General features: G+C 44.9%; 1 protein-coding gene across 1 annotated transcript in view; it reads left to right on the forward strand.

The window, feature by feature from the left end:
* KCNH5 (potassium voltage-gated channel subfamily H member 5) overlaps positions 1-26,411 on the forward strand; it is a 150,238-nt gene extending 123,827 nt beyond the window's left edge. Inside the window, exon 11 of the mRNA XM_066551915.1 lies at positions 25,018-26,411. Coding sequence (XP_066408012.1) covers positions 25,018-25,965 — 948 coding nt within the window. The 3' untranslated portion in view covers positions 25,966-26,411. The remainder of the gene's footprint in view (positions 1-25,017) is intronic.
* The last annotated feature ends 1,348 nt before the right edge of the window (positions 26,412-27,759 follow it).

Consider the following 27,759-nt stretch of genomic DNA (forward strand, 5'->3'; position numbering starts at 1 on the left):
ACAGGTCCATCAGGTGAACAGAAAGCAATTTTCAGGCACTGAGGCTGGGCTGACAGCTGTACTGTGCTGCAGCAGCTTGTGCTGGAGTCATGGAGCCTAAATGGAAAGAAAATCATTGTCTCCTTTAATTGATTTCTATAGAAATATATACTTAGCACTTTTTCTACATAGTCATCACTCATAAGGTTTGACATTTAATTATAACTTAAATAAACTCCTTGGGGGTTTGTGCCTGAGAAAATGGCTGTTCTCACTGTCAAAAATACATAGGCAGAAGTGTTGTTGCACCAGATCTGCTTTTTGAAACACATATCCATGGATTTGGGTGCACACACAATGTGTTTGTGCTGCCCTGTCCCTCAGCCAGCACTTTGATGCAGTCCACAGACTGCAAAACATTTAGACGTTCAAAAGGCTAATAAATTAATAATAGCACTGAGCACAAAAGGTTATTTCCACATGACAGGGAAGCTAAAGTCTTGTTGAAGTGGGGAAATAATGTTTTCTCACTCCCAAATAGCATTTAGAGCCTGGCATGTTGAATGACCTCCTTAAGGCATCTGCTCAGCAAAAGTATTGCAGCATATCATGTTTAGTGCTCTGATATCTTTACAGCATGCCTGATATCATTAATCACACTCCAAGGCAGTACCACGACTCTGAACCTTTTTTTTTTCCTTTTTTCAATCAAGGAAAATAATTATTCTGAAAAGATATTCTTTAAAATCACAATAAGATTACATAGCTGCCTCTGAGGATTGAGTAATAAAGCAGGGTTTGGGATAAGTCTTCAAAGAGTTAATTACTGCCTTCTGATGCTGGAAGAGAATATTAACAATATCTAATTCATTAATTAGAATGAATTAATTTCTTGCCTCTCAAGATTTCACACAGCTGGAAGGAGCCCTCTCTGAAAGCCTGATTTCACACAGCTGGAAGGAGCCCTCTCTGAAAGCCTGAGCCATGGAGTTTGGCCCGAGGAGGGGAGTCATGACTGACTTTTAGGAGGCTCTGTAGCATCCAAACATCAAAGGGAAGTGAGCACCCAGAGTGGGAATCTTGGGTTGAAAGGAACAACAGAAGTCAGGGGGTCTGCAAATGTTTGCAAAGTTTCATTAGTAAATTACACACTTGGCATGGGAATTTTTATGAGTTAGTCCCTGCTCTCCTTGTGTAAGCACACAGCAGTGGGTTTTGGATAAAGGAGTGGGGTGAAAGGGAGCAGAGAAAGAGAGAGATGAATGAAAGCAAGCAAACAAGCTAAAGAAGTGTGAGGAAGAGGGATCACCAGTCCTGACTCCAGTTGTTCCAGCTGGGGTGTACTGGGTTGTGGGGTGCACACATGCCCAGTGGAGGTACCTGTTTGTAAATAGGTTTTCCCATCCTGGAGATAAGTTTCTTATTTTCTAACTAATTTTCTAAATTTGTAATCATGCACAGTCAGTTCTTCCAGACCTTCCTGGCACTGGGTTGGAAGGTTTTGAGGGTCTTGGGTGGTCTTGATCCCCTGCTACTGTCCATGCCCACATCTCAATCTCATTCCTGCGCTTGTGCTCTGCTGTGTTGTTTTTATTTCCAGGAGCCAGAACAAGGATGTTTGTCCTGGAAAAGTGCTGCCCTACCTACCTCCATATGGCCCCTGCTCCAGCCACATTCTGTTTTTTTTCTCTTTTTCCTTTTCTCATCATTGCTTCCATTTGCTAATGTACCACCTCTGCTGAACTGCCAGCCCAGCACAGCCTGTGCAAGTGCGGGGGAAAATCCAGATGAAACCTTGTCCCTGCTGAAATCACAGCTAAAATTCTCCTGTGCTTCCATACAGCAAAGATTTCAGGCACAGCTTTTAAGGCACACAGTCACATCCTGCTGCTTTCTGCTGTGGCCAGAATGAGCTGTGTTAAAGGAATGAGTCAGGAGCAGCCGGGGAAGAGGACAATTGTTCCTGTCTGACCCCTGGTGCGTTTGCTCCTGGAAGGTGTGCTGAGAGCAAGCCAGGAGATATGAGGAGAGATGAGTGCCTTTAAGGCAGTGAAATCCCATTTGGGGAGCTCAGATTTTTCTCCCTGTGATGCTCTTAAAGCCAGGGACAACACTGTGAGCAACTGATGCTATCTAATACCTCCAGCACATGGAATCTCTGGGGCTTTTTAGCGGGCGAGGCCATCAGACTGTGTTAACACACACGTCCTATTTTCCCTTTTTCCTTCAGATTAGAATAATTTCTTTTTAAATTGCCTTCCTCTTCTCGCTTGAGGTTTTAATGCATCACATATGGTTTCTTGACTGAATCACTCGTCAGTTCTGTGTCATGTGGTCTTTAGAAAAGCTTTATTTTAAGTTGAATTCTGCATTCACGTGTCCTAAAAGTGAAGGTTGTCCCAAGGTTCAATCACCATCCCTATTTTCATTTTCCAGACCCTCCCAATGGTGTGCTGTATTAGTGACAGTCCTGATGCAGAATGGCAGAGGCAGAGAGCATTGTTCAGGTATCAGCCCTTGCCCCTGAAGGTCACTTGTGTTCTGGTGACCCTGAGGACTTCCACACTTTTTGAGCCCTGAATTGAGCTACTCACAATTGCAGGAGCTAAGTTCAGAGCTGTTAGCACTTCACCAGCTGGTGCTTACACACAGTCCCCACCAGTCCTGGGGGCTGACTTGCTTACATGGAAAGGGGTCAGAGCATTGTCCTTGTCTCAGGCCTTTTCTCTCCCTCTCTGGTTTTAAGTTGTCTGTTTTGTTTTTTTTTTTCCTTTTATATGAACGTGTTATCCCAAAAATTAAATCCTATAGGGATAGTTTAGTGACTGTTTATGTGATTACCAAGCAAGTAAGTTATACCTTCAAAAGTCAATTTGGTTTTATTTTGTTCACATTTTAGATGAACTTGCAGCTGCCATTATGCTTGGAAAGATTTTCACTTCAGAACATTTTTGAAGATTTTTATTGTTTAGCTTTATTTCATTCACCACTCTCTCCAGATATGTTAATACTCAATTGCAATATTTCCTAAAGTACTGTTCCACTGATTTATATCTAACACCACCTCTGATGGTGTCTACAGATGTATGTCAATTGGGCTTGGGTGGGAAGAGCCCACTCCAAACCTTCAAATAAACTGACCATGTCCAAATTGTTGATTGGTGCTCTTGGGCTGGAAATTTCTGGAGAAACTGCTCAGGAATCTGAGCAATCTGAGCAATCCAAACCCATGTGAGGAATTTATCAGTACAGGTAGTGCAGCAATTCCTTGTGTATTTGTAGCTGTGTGGTTACAGACAGCCCAGCAAAGGCCATCCTCCACCTTCTGCCACTGAGAGCCCCAAGGATCCTTCCAAGTGAGAATTACAGATCTGAGGCCAGAGTTTTTCCTGCAGCTCTTCCTTCCCATCTCCTGCTCTCCTGAGCAATTCCTTGTGTCTTTGCCCCTCTTCAGGGACATGGGGATTTGAATTTAAGGCATTCAAAGCAAGGAAGTGAGTCCTTGGAGGACTGTGTGTGACTTTTCTAGGTAGAAGAACAGCATAAAAATTGAAAGGGAGAACTGCAGCAGCTTCAAGTTCAGCCCCTGCCAGACAGGGTGGGACAGCTGGAGCAGAGTGAGTGCTGCAGGAGCTGCTGTGGGTTTGCTGTCTCACTTCTGTAGCTGTGACAGAGCTGGACTCTTTTCCCTGAGCCTCACTCCTTTCCCTCCCCTTTCTGCCACTGCTTCATCTCCTGTGCACTCATCCGTTCTTCAGGTCATCTCTTCTGGGTGCTCTTCAGGTCATTCTGACTGTGGGAAATGAGGTGCAGTGAATCCCCTCTGAATCCCCTCCCTGGAGGAGCAGAGGGATCTCAGAGGTTTTCTCTTGCTTGGCTGTGCAGAACTTGGTGCTAAGTGTGAAACTCTTGAATACACCAGGGCAGCAAAGCTGGTGAAAGGGCTGGAAGGAGTGTGGGGAGCAGCTGAGCACTTTGGGCTTGTCTAGTGTGGAGAAAAGGAGGCTGAGGGGTGGCCTCATTTCCCCCTGCAGCTGCTTGAGGAGGGGAAGGGCAGAGAGAGAACTGCTGATCTCTTCTCTCTGGGGTCCAGTGGCAGGATGTGTGGGGATGGTTCAGAGCTGCTCCAGGAAAGGCTTACTGGCAATTAGGAAGCATTTATTTACTGACAGAATGGTCAAACACTGGAATGGGCTTCCTAGAGAGAGGGTCAATACCCTCAACTCATCAGTGTTTATGAAGCATTTGGATATTGCCCTTAAGATCATGCTGTAACTGTTGATCAGCCCTGAAATGGTCAGGCAACTGAATTACATGATGGTTGTAGACCTCTCCTCTCCTCTCCTCTCCTCTCCTCTCCTCTCCTCTCCTCTCCTCTCCTCTCCTCTCCTCTCCTCTCCTCTCCTCTCCTCTCCTCTCCTCTCCTCTCCTCTCCTCTCCTCTCCTCTCCTCTCCTCTCCTCTCCTCTCCTCTCCTCTCCTCTCCTCTCTTTCAATACTCACCTCAAACCCAGGGCACTGAATGTCCCCTGGGAGGTTTGGGGTGCTCTGGATTCACAGCACAGTCTGGATTAGCACATTTTGCCTTCAGAGTGCAGGCAGATGCAGAGATCAGCCAGTGCACTATCATCTTTAGGAGTGTTTCAGAGCCACATAAATCCCCCAGAGTACCAGCAGGCCAATATTCTATTCTGGATATAATCTCTGAGTTAAATACCTTCCTCAGACATCCTGGCCATGCTTCTGTAGGAGCAAGAGACAAATCACCAGCTCTGTTAAAAGCAGGACTGAACCCAATTCTGATAATCCTGTGGCATTACAGAGGTAGACTTATTATTTTCCTGTATGTGGAACTTCCCTGTCTAAATCTAAATCAAAAGGTCATTTTATGTTGTTTTTCTGCTGGTCTTTATTGAGAAATGCAAGGCAATTTAGCATACTTCTCATTCAAGGATCTTGGAGCAGCATTGTCTGGCTGAGAAAAAAGAATCCTGTGTGCTGGTGTGATGATTTCTGCACTCAGAGACTCAGCAGCTGATGCTGAAGGCACTCAGCTGATGGACCCCAGTGAAAGGTGTGAGCATCCCCTCCTCAGGCAGGCAGTGCAGTCTGGGTGATTTGTTTGTGTGTGGAAAGATTAAACAGGAATGTCAGGGATGGGCAGGTCCATAGGGAGACCAAAATGTAACTGGCTGTGTTTGAGTGAAGATCCAGATTGATGATTATTTGCTATTGTGCTTTCTGTGAATTAATATTATTTTCTTGTTTAGAAAGCTCTAATAATTAAGAATTACTCCTTGGTTGACACAGAAAGCATTCTGCAGGCTGTCTGCTGATACTAGTTCAAGGCAGCATTGCTTGCACAGGACATGACTGCTAATAAAAAAAAATAAATCAAAGGTTTGCTATTTTTAATCTTGTAAATATTAAAAAATAAACATTTTGTGTTTACCTTCCGTCATCAATTAAAATTGATGCTTTTAATCTCTTCCCACTGCAAAGGAAAGGGAGGGAATGTGCATGGTGCAATGGGAAGGAACGTTGCCATTTCATTTTTGATTTCCAGTCAAGGAAGCTTTTACCAGCAGGCAGGATTCACACAGAAAGTGGGGACAGAGGTTACCTCACACCCCTCCAAACAATTATTCCAGAGCAATGGATTTCTTCTTGCAGGGGCTGCTGAGTCTAATTACTGTGTAAATCTATGATTTTTTTCAACCTGATAATTTCATGAAAACGGGGAGATGTTAAAAAACTGAGATGGTTTATTCTGTCATTGCTCCCTGGAGCTGAACACCAGACATTTTAGCAACAGCAAAATATGACTTGAAGGTATAAAATGAGCTTCTACCCCAGACTTCTCATTCCCTAAACCTTATTTCTGCCAGATTGGGAATGCAGGTAGAAATGCACCCAAAGCCATGGATGGGGAAAGAGAACCTCTGCCTGTTCACTTCGATCATATCACTGGATCCCCATGGGCTTCACAAGGCACAGGCAGAGCTTGAGCATTCATCCAAGTGGGAGTTATCTGGCTCTGCCCAAAATGGGATCCATTTTGACCCACCTAGAAATGATCAGTAACAATTTCACAGCAGTTTTGCAATGGAGACAGCACTGATTTTATTTATTAGGTTTTTGCCTTGGCTTGAACAAAAAGCCTCCTCAAATAAATAAATAAATAGCTTCTCAAATGCTAAATAAAACTCCCTGTGTAAGGCCTTTCTTTTCAATGCAAGTATAAATCCATTAATCTATTATTTTTCAGCTCACACTACACAGATGCAATAATACCCAAATGTGCTTGTTCAGCACACAATAATCATTGCAGTCCTGAAAATCCCAGATTTACCTTGCTTTCAGTGCTTCCTACAGTGCATGTAGGAAAGTATTAAATTGCAAACAAAGTGCAAGAGGAACTTTGTGGGAAAGGTTGCATAAATCCCACTAGTTTTAGTTAAAAATAAAACCCAGCCTGTCACTTCCAACTTGATGATGGCTGATTGACTGTGCCTTTTTTAATTGTCTGCCAGTGGCTGTGATTAGCAAGCTGGCTCAGTTTAGGTCCCATGTAAAGAAACTCTGGAGGAACAAATTCAGGAGATGCTTAAATATATTCCAGAGGTGGGCATAGCTGTCAGGAGGGACAGGGACATTCTGGGAAGCACCTGAAATAAGCTGAGTCCCCTATTATTGCACTTCTGAGCAACTTACTGAAAGCTAAAAATATTCTGTGCTTTTAGGAAGGAATATATATTATTCATTTGTTTTTTCCCCATATTTTTATTTCTCAGAGCTTACAGCCCTAGCTCTTAATTTGTTTCCCTTCTTGAAGATAGCAAAACCATAATATAGGTTTTAGTTGTAGGTTACTGTTAAAAAAAGGAGCACAGTGTGAGCAGTTATAAAAGCCTCTGATTCTCTCAACTCTTAATTAAACTGTCAGTGATCTTTTGATATTTTGAACTTTGGGACCTCCCCTCTGACTTCTGGGTGAATATCAGATTTTTTATTAGTACTCCACAAAGCTGTCTCAGCTGCCAAAAAGGTTCTATAACTGTTTCCTGTATTAAATTTCCATCAGTCACTGTACCTGCAGAGCAGGGGGACTTTTCCTCTCTGTGCTCTCTGAGTACATGTCTCTTTGGAAGCAGTCCATTGTCCTCTTTTTTATTATGAACAGCACTCCAGTTACCTCAGGAACAGGCTCTGGCTTCTTCTGAGAGCCCAAAACACTTCACACTCCCTTAAAAATGTGAAAATGGGGACCTAAGCAGCCAGCCCATGACAGCAGCAAAGAACAGCCATTTCTAATCAGGATATTTCTAACTGATCAGATGAAATGAAAGCCTTTTTATTATGATTAAATTTGCTTTTCCATTCATGCCCACTCCTTCCCTCTCAGTGCACAGACATCCACTTTTCCTTGTCCATGTCCCTGACCCTAACAGAGCAGCATCCTGTCATTTCCATTATTAATTTCTTGTCTAACCTCACTATTTTCACCAATTCTGCCTTCCTTGACTTGATGCCACTGTAGTGAATTTCCATCTCCATCATTTATCTGAGGTAAATCCATTTTTAAATGGGGCAGTTGTTGGTCAGAGCAGCTCAGCTATGAATGACCATCCTTCTCCCAGGCTGTATTGGCCATCCTGCCAAGGAAGGCCACACTAGAAATATAAATGGATGAACTGAATCATGCATGTTTTTCATGTGTGGATAATTGTCCCTGCTCCCATTCCATGAAGGACTCAGCCAACAACCTTAAGGAGTTCTACAAAAGTCCATGAATAAGAATTTACAAGCTCAGTGCAGCCATGCATTAATGTCCCAAACAGATGCCTGGCTGAGCCTGATGAACCATCAGCTGTAACTTTAAGCATTTGTTAGAAATTCTGTAGTATGTGTCCCATGAAGAGCTTCTTGCCAGACCAGTTGGGCTCAAATTCAGTCCAACATGTCAGCAGCTGCTAATGGGGATGGTCAGGAATCTGCCAGGACAGAGACTGTGCTTGCAAGACCCCAATAACCTTCTTTAGCCTTGCTGGCCTTCTTGAGGACAAGATGCTCTGGCCCCATAGATCAGCCCTGCCCCATGGTGGAATACAGAATTAAAGAATCACTGAATAGTTTGGGTCAGTTTGGCTTTAAAGATCATTTCCACACCCCCTGCCATGGGCAGGGTCACCTTCCACTACAGCCGGTTGCTCTGAGCCCCATCCACTGAGACCTTGAATACTTCCAGAGATGGAACAGCCAGAGCTTCTCTGGGCAACATGTACAAATCCTCCTCAGAGGGGAGATTTCTTCCTTAAATTTAATCTAAACCTGCCCTCTGGCTGGATAAAGCCACTTCCCCTTGTCCTGTTACTGCATGCCTCTGTCAAAAGTCCTTCTCCAGCTCTCTTGTAGCCCCTTTGGATGCTGGAAGGGGCTCTCAGGTCTGTGTCCCTGGAGCCTTGTCCAGGCTGAGCAAGCCCAGCTCTCTCTGCCTGTCATCACAGGTGAGGTGCTGCAGCCCTGTGAGCACCTTCATGGTGCTGACATCCAACACAGTTGTACATTTGTCCCCCAGTGTAAGAGCCTGAATGAGAGATGTGGGACTCCAGGCAGCTCTTCAAAGTGCAGTTTATTCCATCCAAGAGTTACAGCAGTCCAGGGCTGTGGGTGACAGAGCTGTGCCTACAGCTGTCAGCTCCAGCTGCAGGCAGGCCTGGACACCCTTAGTTTAGGTTACAAATGCATTATAAACTTTTCTTTGCTGAGCATCTCAATACAGTAGAACCAATCCATACCTGAACTTTTATCTATAGCCTATCATAACTCCTATAATTACCATATTCATGTTGCTATTCTCCAATCACTAAAAGTTAGTACATTACAGTTTAAGCTAGAAGTTGTTTTTCAGTTTTCTTGCAGTGGAAAATTCGGACAGTTTTTTTTCCCACTTGCAACTTTGCTGACTTTGCCTGTGCTCTCTTTCTGCTTGGTAAAAACATCTTCTTGTTTGAGGTGAGTTTATCCTTTGCTCTAAGCCATTAAAACTCCTTCTAACTAACACACCCTTTGCCTTCTTGGCTATCCAGTAAGACTGGCTCAGCAATTCTTTTCCTCTATATCAAAACTTGCTTCCATCTCTATTCCTTCATCAGACTCTACATTTAAAAATCTTTCTGCTAAACATACATATCTGTGAGACTTTCTTATCAAACTTTCATCCTTCCCAACACCCCAGCATCTAAGGTGAGTGACAAACCCCACTGAGGAGAGTCAGCCTCCTGGACAAGGCTTTCCTGGGAGAAGGTGACTGAAGAACTGCTGTCTTGTGTGGGAGGCTTGGAGTTAGCTGGATTTTTTGGATCTTAGACAAAAAAAAAATTCAAAGAGAAAACCATGGAGATGCTTTACCCAAAGTTTCTGAGCTCAGAAGGAGCTCTGGGAGGCAAACACAGCATCTGAGATGGAAAATAACAGAGGTAGAGATCTGTACTTCTGTGTAGTGTCTTTTTACATCCCTGCAGCAGTGTTTATCTTGCACCAGCTGGTGTTTCATTAATTGTGTGTGCACAGGGAGTGGTAGAAAGCAATACAAACTGTGTGTAAACAGGGTGAAGCATGGCCAAAAATAGGGAAATACAGAATCATCAATATTATTGATTGCAAAGACCTGTTATTTGTGCAGGTACAGGGTTTTCTTCTGGCCCCAGACAGGAAGAGGAGATTGACTCCAGTTTTACATGAAGTAATTTCTGATCAGTTTTAAAGCCAGGTTTTCCAGAGCATACAATACTGAGGATTACAAACTAATTTGTTTAGGTCTGGAGCAATGAGATAAGCAAAGGCTGCAAAACCAGCAGGCTCAGCCCCTATGGAGCATCCTGTGTCAGTGCCTGAGTACATGGATGGGAACAAAAACACTGCTGGTGAGCTTTACAGAGATCCACAGCTGGCAAAGAGGCAATGGCTGCCATACAGATGGCAGGGAAGATCACCAAGAAGCACGTGAGAAAAATGGAAGGAGCTTCCCTGAGAGTAAATAAAGAGTGGAGACCCAACAGAATGATACCCACAAGCAGGAGATGGTCAGGTTGTTAAAACCCCTCACTGCACACCCTCAGCTCATTGCCATGAAAGCCCAGGGATTGATTTAATGTAGTCAGTGTGCAAGTGGGAAGGAAATGGCTCTTCACCACACCATCTGTTCATGCCATCCCCATAACCTCACCAGCTAACTCCCTTGTGCTGCCTCTTCTTCCTGTGGGTGCCCTTCAGAAATAAATGCAAGGCTCTGCAGAGTTCCCACGTGCCAAGTGCCTCAGTGACATCTCCTGAGCTGGGAAAACATGCAGTGCTCCCTTTGGGGACAGGGAGAGCACTTCATCCTCAGGGGCTGAGTGTCACAGAGGCAGCCCCGTGGTGCTGTCCAGGAGTGGCTCTGCCACAGCTGTCATCAGCAGCTCCATCTCTGCACAAGGGGCTGCAGGGAGCAGCACTCTGAATTTTCACATGGCTGATGCTGTGTGTCTGTGCTGTGGTAGGGTAGCTTTCCTCCTGGCTTTCCCAGCTGTGGGTGATTTCCCTTGACTCTGCACCAGGAAGGAAGAGCTCTTCTCTGGTGCGCATTCAAGTATGAGGAAACATCAGCAAAATCTTTGAAATGGCATCTTTGCTCTCTAAAAATTAATTTAATTTGATCCTGCCATAAATAGAAGGCCCCTGCTCTGCTGACAATTACAAATGCCTCTAAAAAGCTGTAATTCCTTCAGTCTCCTGAGCTAAAGCACCCTCAGAGGCAGAGCTATGCCAGACACTTCAGGCTAAAGGAAGAAGTTTTAGGTGAAAGCAGCACATCCTCTTCATGGTATATTTCTTCTTGACAGCATCCTCCTTAATGTTTGCATGCTTGTGTCTGGGGCCTTTTTTTTTTCTCCCCAAGTGGTTCCTCCCCACTGAAGCAGTGACTGTCATCATATTAAAGGCAATTTCAGCATGTTCCAACAGCCAGCACTCCTTAATCACACACTGCCAACCAAGAGCTCCCAACTGGGAAAAGCTTTGCTCTTGCTGGGCAAGATGTTTCACTTGAAGAATCCCTGGGATACTTTTTAAGGTTATTTCACCAAACTTTCTGTAGTTAAATGAAGTAGATATTAAAAGTTTAAATAACCTTTTGGTCTTCTTTTCCTGTCAAATTTGGATTTTCCAATGGTTCAACTGAGTTAATTCAGATCTCTTGCACAGTGGGCTGACCCTGTCTTTCAGGAGTGTTAATCCTTTCTAAGTCTTGATTTCAAATGAAAAGAATTGTCAGGTTACCCTGCCAGTGGATTTTGTGCTGTGTCTCTGAGTTGAGAAGCAGAGATGTTGCTGAATTGTCCCAGCTCATTCTCCCTGGCAGCATCCCTATGGCTTCCCTTGCAGGGCATCCCATGGGTAAGGTGGGCTCTGGGGTATGATCAGTGGTCATTTGAACTTAGGTTTCATCCAAAAGATCTGTGGGAAGGGAGTGAACAGTGGCTGAGTTTGGTTTAGACAGCTTCAGTCTTCTCTGATTTGGCAATAGGCTGTATGGGAAAAGAAATAACTGAGGTAATTTTGGCATGATTGGCTGGCTGAGAGCAGAACCATGGTGCAGTGTGAGCTTCAGGCTTGAACACAGAGAGAGATGAGAGCAGTTCTGAGTGCAGCCTGATCAGAGAATCACAGAATCCCAGGATGGTTCAGGTTGGAAGGGATCTCGTCTCACCTCCCTGCTCCAGCAGGGCCATCCCAGAGCACAGGGCACAAGGGTGTGTCCAGATGGTTCTGGAATGTCCCCAGTGAGGGTTACCCCACACCCTCTCTGGGCAACCTGTTCCAGTGCTCAGTCACTGCATAGGAAAGAAGTTTTTCCCTCCTGTTCAGGTGGAACTCCTGTGCATCAGTTTCTGCCCATTTTCTCCTGCTTGGCACCACTGAGAAGAGCCTGGCTTCATCCTCCTGGGTCCTGCCTTTGTGCAGGGGGACACTGCTGTGGGACAAAAGGAGTCCTGGTGCCCTTCCACCTGCTGTGACATAGGCAGCCCCTCACTTTTAGCCCCAAAAGGTCAGGTCCTTGACTGGAATCTAGAAGCAAATGGGAAAGAAGCAAATGACTGCCCATCCAGCAGTGTAAATCTGCTCCAGTCAGGAATACTGGAATGTTTTTCAGCTAGCTTGGATGTGGAGTCATTGACTCTCTCCCCTAAACTGGTCTCTGTTACTAGCCCTGGTTGAGGTGAGGGATATCTGAGAGTGACTGAGCAGCATTTTTTACCTCCCTATATTGTAATACAACCTGGTGTCTTGGCTCTTCTAGGTACAGAGGCTGCCCCTTGTCCCTTCCATTTGGGTTTTCAAAATGATTTCTTCATTTCTGACTTAGCACTTCCAAACAAAACTGATGGTGGGTGTTCTACCTTGCATGGCAATGGAAATTCATTGTTCTAATTGAAGCTCCTGCTGTAAAAGCTTTTCAATAAATTAACAAAACCTTGAAAGTGATGAAGTCAACAGAGTAGCTGGTTGCACATTCCATATAAAACCAAAGTTTCTGAAAGCCAGGTGGAATGTTCTCAACGTCAGAAGCAAGGCTGATAGCAATGGGTGTTATTTTTTATTGGGCCAGTGGATATAGCTGGAAAAACATCAAAAATCTTTCCGTTGCAAAACGCTTTTTTCAGGTCTGAAGACTTCAGATTAAATTCCAGGCACTTTATAGTCTGGTACAGTAATATTTAAGTTAAAAAAGAAAGCCATAATGATTCCAATTAATTTAAATTTCCACTTAAAGCAGACAGCAGAGAGTAGTATATTTGGGGAACAATTTGCAATTCTTTTGCTGATGTATTACTTTGTAAATGGAGAGACTCTCTTAGGCATTTAGTGAGACCATTTAGTCTTCAGGCAAAAAGCAATAAGAGGCAAAAATGCAGAGAAGAAAACACAAATTCTGCAAATCCTCTGTGCCTGTGTTCTGAGTGGCTTTGTGCTGGGGATGTGCAGGAACACTGCACAAACAGGGCTGGCCAGAAGCCAAACATGAAGATTTTTATATTTTTCATTGGAATAAAAGCACAACCTTTGTCACTAAGTAAACAGAAATAGTTCTGCCTCCCTCCTCACCCCTCTTCCAACAAAAACCTGAGCAGCAGTAAGTTGTCCTGGTCTGGATTTTATTTCAGCAATTAACTGCAATTAAAGGTGAGCCCTTTCAATTATTTCAAATCCAGAACTCTACACACCAGACAGGACAGTGGTGCAAAGAAAGGTTGTTATTATATTAATAATCTTCTTTTACTTCTAAAAAATATATTTGTATGCTTAATCTTTTTGCAGTATGGATTTCCCTACTTTAGGGGCTTTAGGTTGGAAACCTTGGTTCCATCCCCCCAGCTTATCCACTGAGCAGCTCAGTGACCCTGGGCCAGTGATGCATGACCTCTCTGTGCCCTGGTGCTGGCCTCTGGCACCAATGGCAGCTACGTAAATCCAACTTCCTCCAATGCAGGGAGAGGGGAGGGCTGCATTAGTGCTGCATATTATTATTGATGATTGATTTTCTGCTCCAAGTTAAATCAGGCTGAAGAGCAACTTGTAAAGTCTTCTGGCACTTTTCCCCTGTTTCTGCAGTGTGCCCCAAGCTCAAACCACCCTGCTGTCATCTGCAGGCTTTGAACTGTGCTTCCCTCTCCCTGCCCAGGAGCGTGGCCCCCTTAGGAGATCCTGGGAGAACTGAAGGCTGTTTTCTTCTTTTAATCATCTCCGGTAAAATGCAGAGACAGTGACTAATGTGCAGCACAGATGAGTGTGGATCAATTGGCAGTGCTGCTGACTGACATTTCATTAGGCCAGTGCCAATAGCAGATATTGATCCAGCAGCCAGTCAATATAAGTTTGCAAGGACCCAGGCTGCCTAATGGAGTTGGGAGCTGTGCTGTGGAAGAGGAAACTCTCTGGCAGTGAGCACAGCACCCCTCAGCTGGGCTGGGAGGCAGTGGGAAGCTCCCTCTGGCTCCTAAACCCTGGGGTACCTAATGGTGATGTGCAGGCAGGGTTGGTGGGGACAGCATGGCCCTAGTGTGCCACGTGGTGCCACATGTCACCATCTCCTTACATCTGTGGGGTTCTCTAAAAGTCATGAGATGGTCTGGTTGGGGTGGGTGGAGGCTGTCTTTGCTGGGATTCACTTCCACATTCTGTGAAAGATCTTGGGTCTAATGGGCTTGGATTTTTAGCCATCTGCAAGGCTCCTCTTTCTCCCTCTGTAAGTACCTCAGCTTCCCTTCTTGCAGGAGAAAGAAGCATCTGCAAAATGGAAAAAAAAAGAAATTCTGTCAAGAGAAATCTGCTTTTCCCTCTGCCTTAATGCCTGATAAAGAAATAGGATAAATATCTCCCTTGCCCTTTGCTCTCTAATAATTGCATCTGCAAGGAAGAAAAGAGAAAGGGGAAGGAGAGATGAATATGTGATATTCTTTATCAAGAGCACATCTGCAAGTCGTTTACTCACCCACAAAAGGACCAGTCCAGATTAGACTTGTTTACATGGGAGGGGTGTTAGGGAGTGAAGGAAGGCCTGAGTTTAAATCCCAAAGTGGATAAAAGTAACCAGTGGGAGGGAACAGGGGTCCCCACAAGACACTGCTCAGTAATAGTTACACTGCAGCAGTCAGGCTCAAATTGTCCTCTGCTCAATTTCCCCATGTTTAACCAACTCTGTGTTATATACAGAAAACAGAATAGACTCTGATTCAATGCATTATTTCAGCTCCCAAATCCAGTTTTGTCCTTTTATTGAGTTCAGTGTAGGATTTAGGGTCCTGAAAAGGAGTTAGGAGGCTAAAGCTGGGCTTCCAGTTGTGACAGGAGCCCAAGAGGAGCTGTGACCATGGTCACAGTCCTTCTGAGGCCACACAGATGAATACTTCACTCTCCAACAGACTGATCCTACAAGGCCAAGCAGCAACAGACCCTGGTTGAAACCCACCATACATTCATAAACAAAGTAGCCTTTCTGGTTTATTGATTGAAATGATTTTGTATGTGGAAGGAGCATTTTGCTCACTTGGATAGTATTGCAGAAATCATTCTGAATCTGTCTGCTCTGCAACATGCTAAAGCATCTGCTGTTTGGTTACAGCAAAGAAAACAGAAAATACTGAGTGAAAAAGCAGCAAAAATAAGCAATCAATTCCAATTCCAGTCTCATTTAAAAACAGTGGCAAAGCTCCCCACTTCCAAAGGAGCACAGTGCCCTTCTTCAGCATCTTTTTCCAAGCAGACAGAGAGAGCCCGGCAGACATCAGAGACAACAGCTGAACCTGCTGAAGAACAAGAAATCCATGAGTTGTTTTCCCCTGGGATATGAGCAAGTGGAGGCATCTCTGGGCAGGAGGAGCTCAGGCCTGAGTGACTGAAAGAACAGAAGAGGAAACTGAGCTGCTCTCAGATAACACTCTTGTAGTTGGTGGAAAACTGTATAATTTTGCCAAGGGAGGAGAAGGTGTTGGCATTTCTTTAGGAAATCTGACTCCATAGCTCAGCCCACACTTGGCTGAAGGTGTAACCACACTGATTAAAGAATCCATCAGGCCAGCTGAGTGATCTGAGTGATCCTTCTTTGCAGAGTAGGTGTCAGAAGGTGTCAGTGCCTTTAATCAATCTGAGACTGATGTCTCAGGGGATGAGACCAGGACTTCATGTAGCACTGTACATCCATTGTGCACTGCCCTAAACATCTCAGGGCAGCAGTGCCCTGGCCCTTGATCTTGAGCTGAAACCCTGAGGACACCTATGTGCATTCTTTCTGTGCCTGGTTTTTGTTTTGTTTTTTTTTTTTTAATGAATTGCCTCAGTTTTGGCAACAGGCCAGCACAGTGACCTCTCTCTGCTGTCAGCCATGGGTTTTAGTCTCTCAGTTGTAAATAGTTAGCAGTGACAGAGGGATTTCCAGTTAATTGGGGAAATGAGGGCAGTGTTATTATCCTGTCTTACACCGGGGGAGATGGAGACATGAAGAGTGATTTGTCCAGGACTTCCCACTTGGCTGAAGGTCAGGCCAGCAGGATAATCCATCCCTGTGAATCCCAGCCTGCTGCTCTGTGTGTTTGGCCACGATGCTCCAGGGATGTGACAAATGAGACTTGGATCTCTGCCCGCTTCTCTCCTCTTTCTTCTTGCATCCAGACGTGTTTTAAATGAAACCAGGATGACTTCAGATCCATACCAAGTATAAAGAGGATGGGTCAAGCTCTCAACCACTTTCTTCTTAATATTCATGATTTTTCACAAATGCAGATCAGTCTAATTGGCTGCCAGCGTGCACAGATGTCTCTCTGCAAGAGTACTCAGGTGCTGTGAGTGTTGATTGTGAACATGAAATGGAATCAGATTAAAATTTGACCTACAGTAATCAATTTCTAAACAGTAGGACAAGCAGCAAGGAGATGATGGAATTTCTGGACTTTGGAAATCAGTTATTGGCTGTTGTTGTGCTTTTCTGAAGGGTGTCTCCCTCATTACATGTCCTGATTTTTCTTTAGATGAGCAATTTGGGGGACAAAGATCTTTACTAAGTCATCATAAAAGAATGAACCTCTTCCTTGCACATAAAATGCCACTAAATATCCCTTAAAAGGGCTTTTTCAGCGTCATGGAAATAATTCTCATTTCCTTGAAGCGACATCACTTTGTTACTTGGATTGGAAATCTTCACATCTTTTGCAGGTCAATTCAATAGTTGCTGAGGAAGAATGTATGTGAATACAGTTTCTCCAAAGAAAAATTAAAATGTGCTTGGTAGGAAGCTTTTGCTGTAGCATGTTATTGTGTCTGTGAAGTGAGGATCAATGGAGATTTGCAGAAAGACTATTATTTACTGTTTCTTTCAAGCAGCTGGAAGACTAACCTGCAGAAATCTTCTTTTCCTCCAAAATCCAGCATGAAAGACTGTTTAGTGAGACATCCCTATCCTGGAGATTAACTAATTGCTCAGCAGTCAGTCATTTTCACTGCACAGCCAAGGACAGTGATTCCTTTCTCACATGCAGATGGAGCAGTGGTTTAACACAGAACAGTTCCTGGGACAGGAGGATTAAGGGGAATTTACTGGAGAGCAATTAAAAGAGTTGTTAGAGCAGTTTGTTTTTGAGGCTGAATTTCACATCAAAGTGAAGCTATCTGAGGAGTGTACAGAGCAGAAGAACAATAAAGCCATCATTTCAAACCATCTACTCTGCATCCTTGGAGTGCAGATTAATAAAGTGAGCTATGAGTTTATGGAGATTTGCAGGAGTGAATTAGGGGAAGCAGCCTAAAGGCTTGTGTGGGGTCATTTCCTGTTAATCCATTTCTGTCTAGTCTTTCATAGTTTGACTTTTTAAATTCACTTTTTAATTAGACAAAAAAGGAAGATTTTTTAATATAATGGAGGTTTTTTGGTTTTTTAAAAATAATATCTGGAAAATAAGATTTAAAAGCATTTTAGCATCAGGTATTAGTAATGTCTTGGGAGCTTTCTGAAGAAGAAAATCTGAAAAATAAGATTTAAAAGCATTTTAACATCAAGTATTAATAGTGAGTCTAGTTCTCTGGGACCTGCCTAGATTTTAAAAACGCGTTCATTTTGGAGCAAGCCTTTTCACCAAGGGTTATACATTAGGAATTGGGTTTGACTGGCCTAGTTTGCAGAATATCAGAAAAGAGGATCCCAGATATGCCCTGTTTTGACAGCTAAAGGCTCCTAGAGAGGACCAGTCCTCGAGGACTGAGGGATGCAGCATCCCAGAGCTCCCTGAGCCCATCAGAGCAATGGCCTGGGAAGGGTTTGCTGGGTTTGCTGGGTTTGGCAGTGCCAGAGGTGGGAGTGATCCAAGCAGGGTCTGTCCTACAACACCTGGAGTGGGATGAGCTTTGCAGTGCAAAAGGGTGGGTGTGCAGAACAGACACATCTCAGGTGGTCTCCAGTTTCCCAGGGGCTGTGGGAAGGGCATCTCCATTTCCCTGCTGGAAGGTCTTCCTGGGAAGTGTAGTGAGAACAAGGAGGAAGGGGTGGGTTTCCTCCAGAAAATTGGAGACCACCTGAGATGTGTCTGTTCTGCACACCCACCCCTTTTGCACTGCAAAGCTCATCCCACTCCAGGTGTTGTAGGACAGATCCTGCTGGGATCATTCCCACCACTGGCACTGCCAAACCCAGCAAACCCTTCCCAGGCCATTGCTCTGATGGGCTCAGAGGGTCTGGGATGCTCCATCTGATTTTCCACAAGCTCTCACTGAGAGCCACCAGGCTGGCAGGGTCTCCTGGGCAGTCATGGCTTGTCCTCCCTCTGCAGCTTTTGGGAGAATAAAGTTTGTCTGTAAGGACTGGCTGGGCCCTGAGGCTGTGGGGAATTCATCCCAGCCAGGAACTGGCAATATCCCAACAGCCTGGGGTGGAAATAAAACCAGATGAAGGGTGCAAAACACACATGCATACACAGAGAATAACTACAGGAGGCTTTTTTATACACTCTGCACCAAACCCTGACATTTTCACTGCCCCGGGTGGGGATTTGAATCCTCCACCCCCACCATCCATGGAGGGTGTCTGCTCAGAGGCGACAGGCACGGAGCTGGCTGTGCAGACACCAGAGACAAGCAGGCAGCTCAGGGTACAGCTTGTCTGACCTGCTTTAACATCCAGCTGCAGGTGAAAGAAATGACTCACACCTTCCAAGTGCCTTTGTCTTCCTCTCTCTGCTGTGCAGGGCTCCTGGAGGGTGAGTTCAGATGCAGACAGAGGCTTTATAGGTGAGCCCTGTTCCGAGTGTCTGTGCTCTGGAAATTGGGTGTATTTTATGGGGCAGGAAATGTATTTATGTATTTATGTATTATGTATTTTCAGAAGCAGGAAATAGCACACACGTCTCTGCTGGGGTATCCTGTGTCTGTCTAAATCCTGGATCTGACATAAATCTGCCTTCCACATTAGCATGACAAAAATGTAAATTACTTTTGTACAGTGCACTCCAAGATGTGAAAATTAATAGTATTTTTTGCAGACATCTTTATGGAAATTTATGTTGTACAGCCTTGTAGCATTATTTCCAAAGAAAATGAGATCTGTGTTATTGCAGTATTGGATATTAGTTATACCACTCAAAACTTTTAAAATCCATTTGCCAGCTTTGGCTAAGCTTGTGTAATTGTAATTTCAGGCCAAGAAGGCAAGGGAAGGCAGCTCTCCTATTTCCAAAAAAAAAAAAAAAAAGGCTTATATAAAAGCAAGCCAAGGCCAACACACCTTGTGAGGACACTCTAATTCCCTTTTTGAATGGGAATTAGACATTCCTGGGGGAGGTGGACCAGTCCAAATCCTTCTGGTGGGCTCTGAAAGCTGGTGAAGGAGCTGCTGGGTGGGTCTAAGCCAGCTGCAATCCAGCTGCCAGCTATGCAATGTGGTTCAAAGAAGGGTGCATTTCCCTGAGATCCTGCCTCCATCACTTGGGAAGCTCCAACTCACTTTGTCTGCTCATCCCACTTGCTCCATCTGCAGTGTTTTCAAGTACAGCTCTGGACCTGTGCTGTCAGGTGGGTCCAGGTTAAAAAGAGTCCTCTATTTATTCAAATTTATTAACCTGATGAATAAATCAAGATCATCAACCATTAACTTGATTATCTTCATTCTAGCCTTAATGATTCTGTGGTTCTCTGATTCTTATCTCACTGATCTCAGATGCCCTCTCAGAAGTTGCTGTAATAAATAGGAACAAAAATACAGGGATCTGGACAAATACATTGGGTTGTGAACAATCAGATGCAAGGGAGATGGGGCTCCTACAAGACATTGAATCAGACAAGATAATTACCCCTGAAACAAAGTTTTGAGAGATGATCAGCACTGACATCAGCCTGGTCTGTGCTGTAACGAGAGTGACCTGTGGTTACTGAGTGGATGTGGCTGTGGGGACTGAAGTGTGGTGTTTCTGCTGCAGAAATGTCCAGTGAGCTGAGTCAAACCAATTCTCCCAGGACAGGCTCTTCACACTGTGAAATCTTTGCTTTTTGGTGGCTTTGTGTGGCTCTCCCTCCCTCCTTCCCTCCCAGTCAGTGCACACACACTGCATCCATCACCATGACAACTGTGCTCCCTGTGGATCCATGGCTGTCCCTTTCTGTGCATTTCTGTGGAGAGGAGCAGGCACACCTTGAACACCACTAACAACAGCATGGGACGTTCCAGCACAGGACAGGATGATCTCTGGTCAAACAGCTGCCACTTTTTATGAACTCCCTGTAATTCTTCAAGACTTTTACCAGCTCTGTAATCCCTTCACGTACCTGCCTTGGAGTCACTTATTAAGGGATCTTTGTGCAGATCTCCTGGATGGAGCAAGGTCATGGAGGGATGATTTCCACAGTACTGCTGCAAAAAAAGACAGCAGACAAGGGATGCATTTCAAAGCACCTGAAAAGGCCACAGCTTTACTCTTTAATTCAGTGTGTGTGTCTCAGCTTTGAGCTGCCTCCCTGACTCCTCATTGCTGTTGCCCTCATCTGCACTTGGCTTTGGGGCTGGTTATATGAGCTGGCACCTCACAGGAGCTGCTCCAGCAGTGACACATCCATTGCCAGGACCTGGGGTAAGGTCCCCCTTTGGAAGGGACAGAGTTCACACTCACATCAGTTACCTCTTGGTGTGGAAGGGAGGGAAAGAAGGCTGAGGTTGAGATCAGATGGAGAATCTCAAATTGCTGTTTTCTCCTCCATACCTGCCTCATAAATAACTTGAGTATTTCAGTCCCCATTGCTGAATGTCAGTTAACTTCTGCTTCATCTTTGCCAGCTCAGTAATTAATGTCATCTCTATTGCCCCTTCTTCCCAAAATAAATACACTAAGAGAAACCCAGGAATCTGGTCCCCTGGGACAAAATTTGTGCCACATGGAAGAGTCTTTCACAATCTGATCCATAAAGGAAATGGAGTCCTGCACTTAATGTCTATTATATTAATGAATTTAGAACTTGGTGTAAGAGAGGAGTGTGACTCTTTACTCCTTGAAATAAACTCTATACACTTAATTCAGCTTCTTCTTTGAAGATTGTGACTGATCCTGGGACATGCATTTGGGCAGGCCTATGTGTGACTTCTCTGAGAAGGGTCAGGGACAAATTTAATAGCTCATACAATTAAAGATTTCAAAATAATGCTCTCTCAATCTGCAGAGAAATGTCAGATTGCATGAGAGGTTTTTCAATTCTTATTTATAAAGAAAAAAAGCTGGTTAAAGTTATTAGACATTAATAGAATTAAGTTTCCATGTAAACATTTGTAAATGTAAACACATTTTAACTATTCTGGTTTAGTTTAAACCACTGTGGAAGCAGATTAAATCCAGCCACATGAAAAATCTCCTTATATGGAAAAAATTGGTAATGAAAAATAAATATTGCCCTGTTAGTGCTAGAATTCACATCTTGTTTTTTTGTTTTTTTCTTCAGTTCTTTGTCTGTGTAGGATCTTTCTTTTCTTTTACTTGTACATATTCTACTGCTCTCAAGTACTCCTGACCAAAACTGGATCCTTGCTGTGCTAGGGGTGCATCTTCCTTGGTTGAGGAGAAGGAAGAGGGGGAAGTTCTCCATGGGGTGAAATGATTTCCTTGGCAGAGTAGTTCAGTGGGAGAGTGAAGACCAAGACCTCAGTCTCCATCCAAAGTGCCATTGCCCCACATGGTCAGTTGGGATGTGAGGGTCTGCTTGGTTATGCATTTCAGAGTGAAAAAGAAAATAGCAAACAGCTATGAACACCTACAGGTTACATAGAGAGCCAAGGGGAGGGTAGGCCCAGAGCTGTGCACCACCCCACCTTTGCTCCATTGGAAACAGGGCTCCACTGAGGCAGATCACTCCTGAATTCTTGACTCTCAGCTAACCCCTGGATTTCTGAGTCTCTGGGCATTTTCTGCCCTAATCAGCATGTGGCAGATCTGCTTCTTCAAAGGAGCTGCCCAGAACCATTCCAGGCTGGAGCATCTTCTGTCCCACGAGAAGAAAAGGGAAATAACTCATTGAAGAGCTCTGTCAGCTTGTGTCCTGCAGGAAGCTGAGAGGACACGTTCTGAGGAGGTGACAGCAGGGCTTTGGGAGTGTGTCTTCTCCACTGCATGGCCATAAAGCTTCACCATGGGGTAAAGCTCATGGCTGTGAGTGGTCAGTGCGTCCTTGGCCTCACACAGCAGACCAGATTTGCATCCTGTATTTGATGGCATTTGCCACCTTGGCCATCATCCCTTTTTGCTGTTCCCAAAGTGTTTGCTCTGCTCTGAGTCACAGCAGCACTCATGCTCAGACCCCTCTGCCACTGGGCTCAACCCATCCAAAAGACACCTGGCCAAGTGGTTCTGGGGTAAAAAGCTTCACAGTAATTTCCTGAATTTTATAAGGACACACTTCAGGAGTGTGAGGTACAGGTGGTGTCAGATTAGAGAGGTTTTGGCTTTTCTTCTGCCAAACCCAGCACCAGCAGTCACTGGTAATTATATTCTGTGCAGGGAGATAACCTCTGTCTGGGGAAGGTTTAAACTGAGTCTAGAAGAGGGATAAAAGAACCAAGACTGGACTGGGGGAGAAAGGGAGGTGAGGGTAATTTTCAATGAAGTGCAAGCTTTGGGAGAGGAATCAAAACCTGCTGCTGTGGTCTTTGTTGCTGTCAATCTGGTTATTATAAACATGCAGTAGGACAGAAGTTGTCAGAGGTGCCTCCTGCCTTTCCCAATGGCACATCCAGTGCCACGCTGGCCAGGGAAGCACTGTGGGCCCATGCCAGGCTGCTGGAGCTGCCTCCCTTCCAGCATCCCCCACTGCCTCTGGACAGCAGCTGCCAGGCACAGGCCACCTGCAGGGAGCAGGAGGCTCAAGCTGTGACACAGATTCGTGGCCAGAAAGCAGGGCAATAATGGAAACATAGAATGCTTTGGGTTGAAAGGGACTTTAAAGATCACCCTGCCGTGGGCAGGGACATCTTCCACTATCCCAGCTTGCTCCAAGCCTCCTCCAACCTGGCCTGGAAAACTGCCAGGGATGGGGCAGCCACAGCTGCTCTGGGCACCCTGTGCCAGGCCCTCACCATGGTCACAGTAAATAATTTCTTCCTGGGGTCCAGTCTAAGCCTACTCTCATTTTCCTGTCCCTGCACAACCTTGTAAAGCATTGGGTAGAGGATGTTTCCCCCCTGCAGATGTTTTCAGGGACTCAGCACTCGGCACAGCAGCACAGCCAAACGGGGACACCAGGAGAGGAACCAGCCATGTCCCCTGAGACACTCCTTGGGGACACATCCTTGCAGCTGCTTGCTTTCACTGCTGCATCTTCTGCCAGAGGTGCTGTGCTGCCCTCTGGGGCAAGAGAGGCACAAACAAAACATCACACACAACCCACCTTCCAAATGTGCCTTTAGAGAGCGTGGCTTCAATTAAATGTGATCACTCAATTTTGAATCAAGGGCAGTTTCTCTTGCCATTATTTGCTCTTGAGAGTGGCCTGAGAGAGAGAGAGAGAGAGAGAGAGTAGCTCCATGAGGGCAGCTGCTAATGAAGGGGAGCCTCCAAATGAGGGAATGTGTCACTGCATCTAGGTCAGAGTAGTCAGATTAAAGTAACTTCCATGGTTGTCCCTTGGTTTTGTTTATATTTTTTTAACTGGGCTTCTAATAAGCAAGTTAACCAAATTATTATAAGCAGCTGTGCCTATCAGCAGCAGGCAAGGAGATATCTACTGCATTTGAAAACTCTCTAATGAAGCTTTGAAGTCCAGCTCATCCCAGATTCATGCAGTGAAAGATCTGTTGCCATCGTGGCACTTCTCTGCTGACTTCTGAAGATGTGAGACTTGAAAGTAAATAGATTCTCAAATATGGATACTCAAGTTGATATTTCAAAAGCCTACAGCTGGCTGACACAGAGTTTTGTTTGTGTATTTCAAGGGCTTTGTTTTCCTTTTCTTACCACACGATCCCTTCACAGTCCATATTTGTATTTAATCACAGGCTGCTTTTCGCAGTGTTGTCAAACAGAGAACCAGTTTCCCAGATTCCCAGTCCCACATTCAAGAAAACTGGATGAACCTAAAAATTAAAAAAAAATCATATGAGTAACATGCAGAAAATCAACAAAAAGATTTTGCTCTGTGGATCCTCCTCCCTCAGCTTGAGGCTCAGATTCCTTTTTCTGTAGCAGCCTGAGACATGCTGCTGGGTGAAATAACTCAGCATTAAATGGCATGATGAGATGGTGGATATTGCTGGGATTTAGAGCCACACACAGCCCTGTTCTGCTGCTTCTCCACGATGCTTCCAGTTCACCTACACATATTAGACATACTAATTCTGCAGTAAACACTTGTAAAGTGTGTGAAGCCACACATGTGGCCCATGGGGAACCTAACTGCACCCTCCAACACTCCTAAAAACCCCTAACCCTAACAGCAAAACCAAAAAGAATTGAGCAAACTGGGATTTTCCAGCCTCTGGAAGTGTGTGTACATTGAATTTATCTTGCAGCTGTGTAGTCCCTGCTGAATTACTGTTTCCTTTTGATCTGTACTAAAGATAGTGACAGAGCAGGTATGAGTGTGAGTAATGGGTAGGTTGGCATCACAGTATTTGGGTTCTTTGTCAAGGGCTTTCTTCTCTTTGTTCTGTTTCTTTCCTTCCGTTGGTGTCGGGATATTTTTAGTTCTTCAAGCAGTAGTACCTTCTGCATCAGGAAAAAAGGTGAAACCCACTTTTAATGTATCCTGTTAAGAAAGTGTGTGTGTGTCTGTGTAAGTACCCTGTCTATAGTGGTTAACATTAAGGTTGCTGTGTCTTGATCAGCTCCATTTGAATTCACTACAAAAAATTAAGATGGAAAGGAAGATGAGAATTAAGAATAAAGAGAGAAATGGCTGTTCTCAAGACTTTTTACCCATCTCAAATTAATATTTTCATGCGGTGTCCTTTGGGTCCTGACTCTGTCGTGGATTTATCCCCCCACAGATCATCTTCAGGAAGATCAGCGATGTCAAGAAGGAGGAAGAGGAGCGCCTGCGCCAGAAGAACGAGGTGACCCTGAGCATCCCCGTGGACCACCCCGTGCGGAAACTCTTCCAGAAATTCAAGCAGCAGAAGGAGATGCGCAACCAGGGCTCCACCCACGCCGACCCCGAGCGGAACCAGCTGCAGGTGGAAAGCAGGAGCGTGCAGAACGGGGCCTCCATCACGGGCACCAGCGTGGTCACCGTGTCCCAGATCACGCCCATCCAGACCACCCTGGCCTACATGAAAAGCAGCGAGGCCGTGAAGCAGAACAACCGCGACGTGATGGAGCTGAAGCCGAACGGGAACGGAGAGCAGAAATGCCTCAAGGTGAACAGCCCCATGAGGATGAAGAATGGGAACGGGAAGGGCTGGCTCCGGCTGAAGAACACCATGGGCGCCCACGAGGAGAAGAAGGAGGACTGGAACAATGTCACAAAGGCCGAGTCCATGGGGTTGCTGTCCGATGACCCCAAGTCCAATGACTCGGAGAACGGTGTAAATAAAAACCCACTGAGGAAAACAGACTCTTGTGACAGTGGAATCACAAAAAGTGACCTTCGCTTGGATAAAGCTGGTGAGACTCGCAGCCCCCTGGAGCACAGCCCCATCCAGGCGGATGCTAGGTGTCCTTTCTACCCCATTCCTGAGCAGGCCTTACAAACCACGCTGCAGGAAGTCAAGCACGAACTCAAAGAAGATATCCAGCTGCTAAGCAGCAGGATGGCTGCCCTTGAGAAGCAGGTGGCAGAAATTTTAAAAATATTGTCTGAAAAGAACGTATCCCAGCTCTCTTCCCCCAAGTCTCATTTATCACCCCAGTCCCCTCCCCAGATACCCTGTCAGGATATTTTTAGTGTTTCGAGGCCTGCATCACCCGAATCTGAAAAAGATGAAATCCACTTTTAGCATATACCTATGTGTATATATGTATACAGTATATATGCAGAGGTGTATATATACCTTTATACATATATATATATAAATGTGTGTGTATACGGTAAATATATATACATATATATTTTCACTTGCATCCAATATGACTTGAACACACTAAGGATTTTGATATGTAAATATTGCATGTCCAGCTGGATTCTGGCCTGCCAAAGAAAGCAATTATTAACATAGATATTGCTTGTATAATATGCAGTTGACTGCATGCACACTTTACATTTATTTATAATCTCTATTATGTAATAAAAGAATGACTTTTGTTTAACAAAGGCAATGTACTATTTAAAGAATCAGGGTCTAACCTGCCAATATTGCCATGACAGTTTTGATCTCAGGCTGGGTGAATTGAGCTTTTATTTCCTCACTGTCAGTAGATTAATATGACGTGAAGGACACGTTCAGACTCCTGTTAGTATTGTTTGTTTCCTGGTATCATTCCATGACAATATACTGTATATTTGGTGATGAATTCCCCTACTCCTCCTAAAGGGAGGGCTCAGCTCAGTGGGCAGGGAAGGGCACCATGCCTGGTGCTAGGGTGGATCACTGGAATTTATTTGTGTGGGTATTGTGCATGCACAGCCTTTTATTTCAAGTATTCTCCTGCTCTTTTAACATCGTAAGGTAAGAAATAATAATAATAAGAATAATAACAATGGTGATTTATGTAACAAAATGAAACTAACAGAAACTCTCTTGGTTGCACTCCCTGAGTGTTTGGGGGTAACTTATTTCTTGAAAGCCTCCTTTTACTGATGCCATTTTTACTGAACTGTTAGAGTAACATTATGTAAATTCTCTTTGCAGCACTCAGTGGTGGTGTCTGGTTCTGTCAGTATCTTCATTAGCATGTCCCATTTTTGTGGGGTTGAGGTTGCTCTCCCCCTGTCCCCCCTATTGCCCCTGGCAGAAAGACTTTGCACGAGGTCTGAGCAAGGGAGAGAACATCCATAGTTCAGCTTCTTGGGAACCATGTGAGCAGGTTTGAAAGCCTGAAGTTAAAAGGCTGCAGTAAATCCCCCTCCACTCTCTTTCATGAGGACATTTATCAGTGTGCAGCTGCCTTTAGATAGAGAGACAATAACTGGTCAGGATGTAGTTGTGTGTAGTCCAAGGTGCGTGGATGATCGTGGGTGGCTGGGAGAGTGGTGAGTGTGCTGGGGGAGGGAGCCCTGCCTGGAGTGCTGCTCCTGCCTGGGGCTCCTGCAGGTTTCAGTGCATGGAGGGGCCACATTTCAGGAGCAGGCTTGCAGTGCCCACAGGTCCCACACACACTGAGTCCCTCAGGTTGGTGTCAGAGGCTCTGTCCCTCCTCTTAGCTGCCTCCCATTGGCATCTCCCAGCCTTGGGCTGTGCTCAGACCCCCTCTCCACTCCTGGGCTGGAGCTGCTGGCTTTGCAGTGCTGCAGCAGGGCAGGCTTTGCACTGCATCTTGTTTGAGCTCCTCTTTGGAGCTGGACTTTTGGACTCTGCCCCTGAGTGTGGTGCGGGTTTTTGCCTCTCCATTTCCACTGGTTTGAATCCAGGTACACAAGATGCATAGCAGAAATTGCCATTGCAGCTTCAGAGGTGTTACCTGGTGTAGTTTGAGGCCAGCCCAGCAGAGCACAGTGGCTCCTTCAGAGAAGGATTCCCCCTGGCTATGGCTTAAATGACCTCTTGTATCAAGATCCTGTGTTTTCAAAAGTGCCTGGAGTAAAATATGTATGTACTACAAGGCATCACTATGAATCAGGTATATCAAACACA

The sequence above is a fragment of the Molothrus aeneus genome, chromosome 6 (genome assembly GCF_037042795.1).
Source record: "Molothrus aeneus isolate 106 chromosome 6, BPBGC_Maene_1.0, whole genome shotgun sequence".
Taxonomy (NCBI): Eukaryota; Metazoa; Chordata; class Aves; order Passeriformes; family Icteridae; genus Molothrus; species Molothrus aeneus.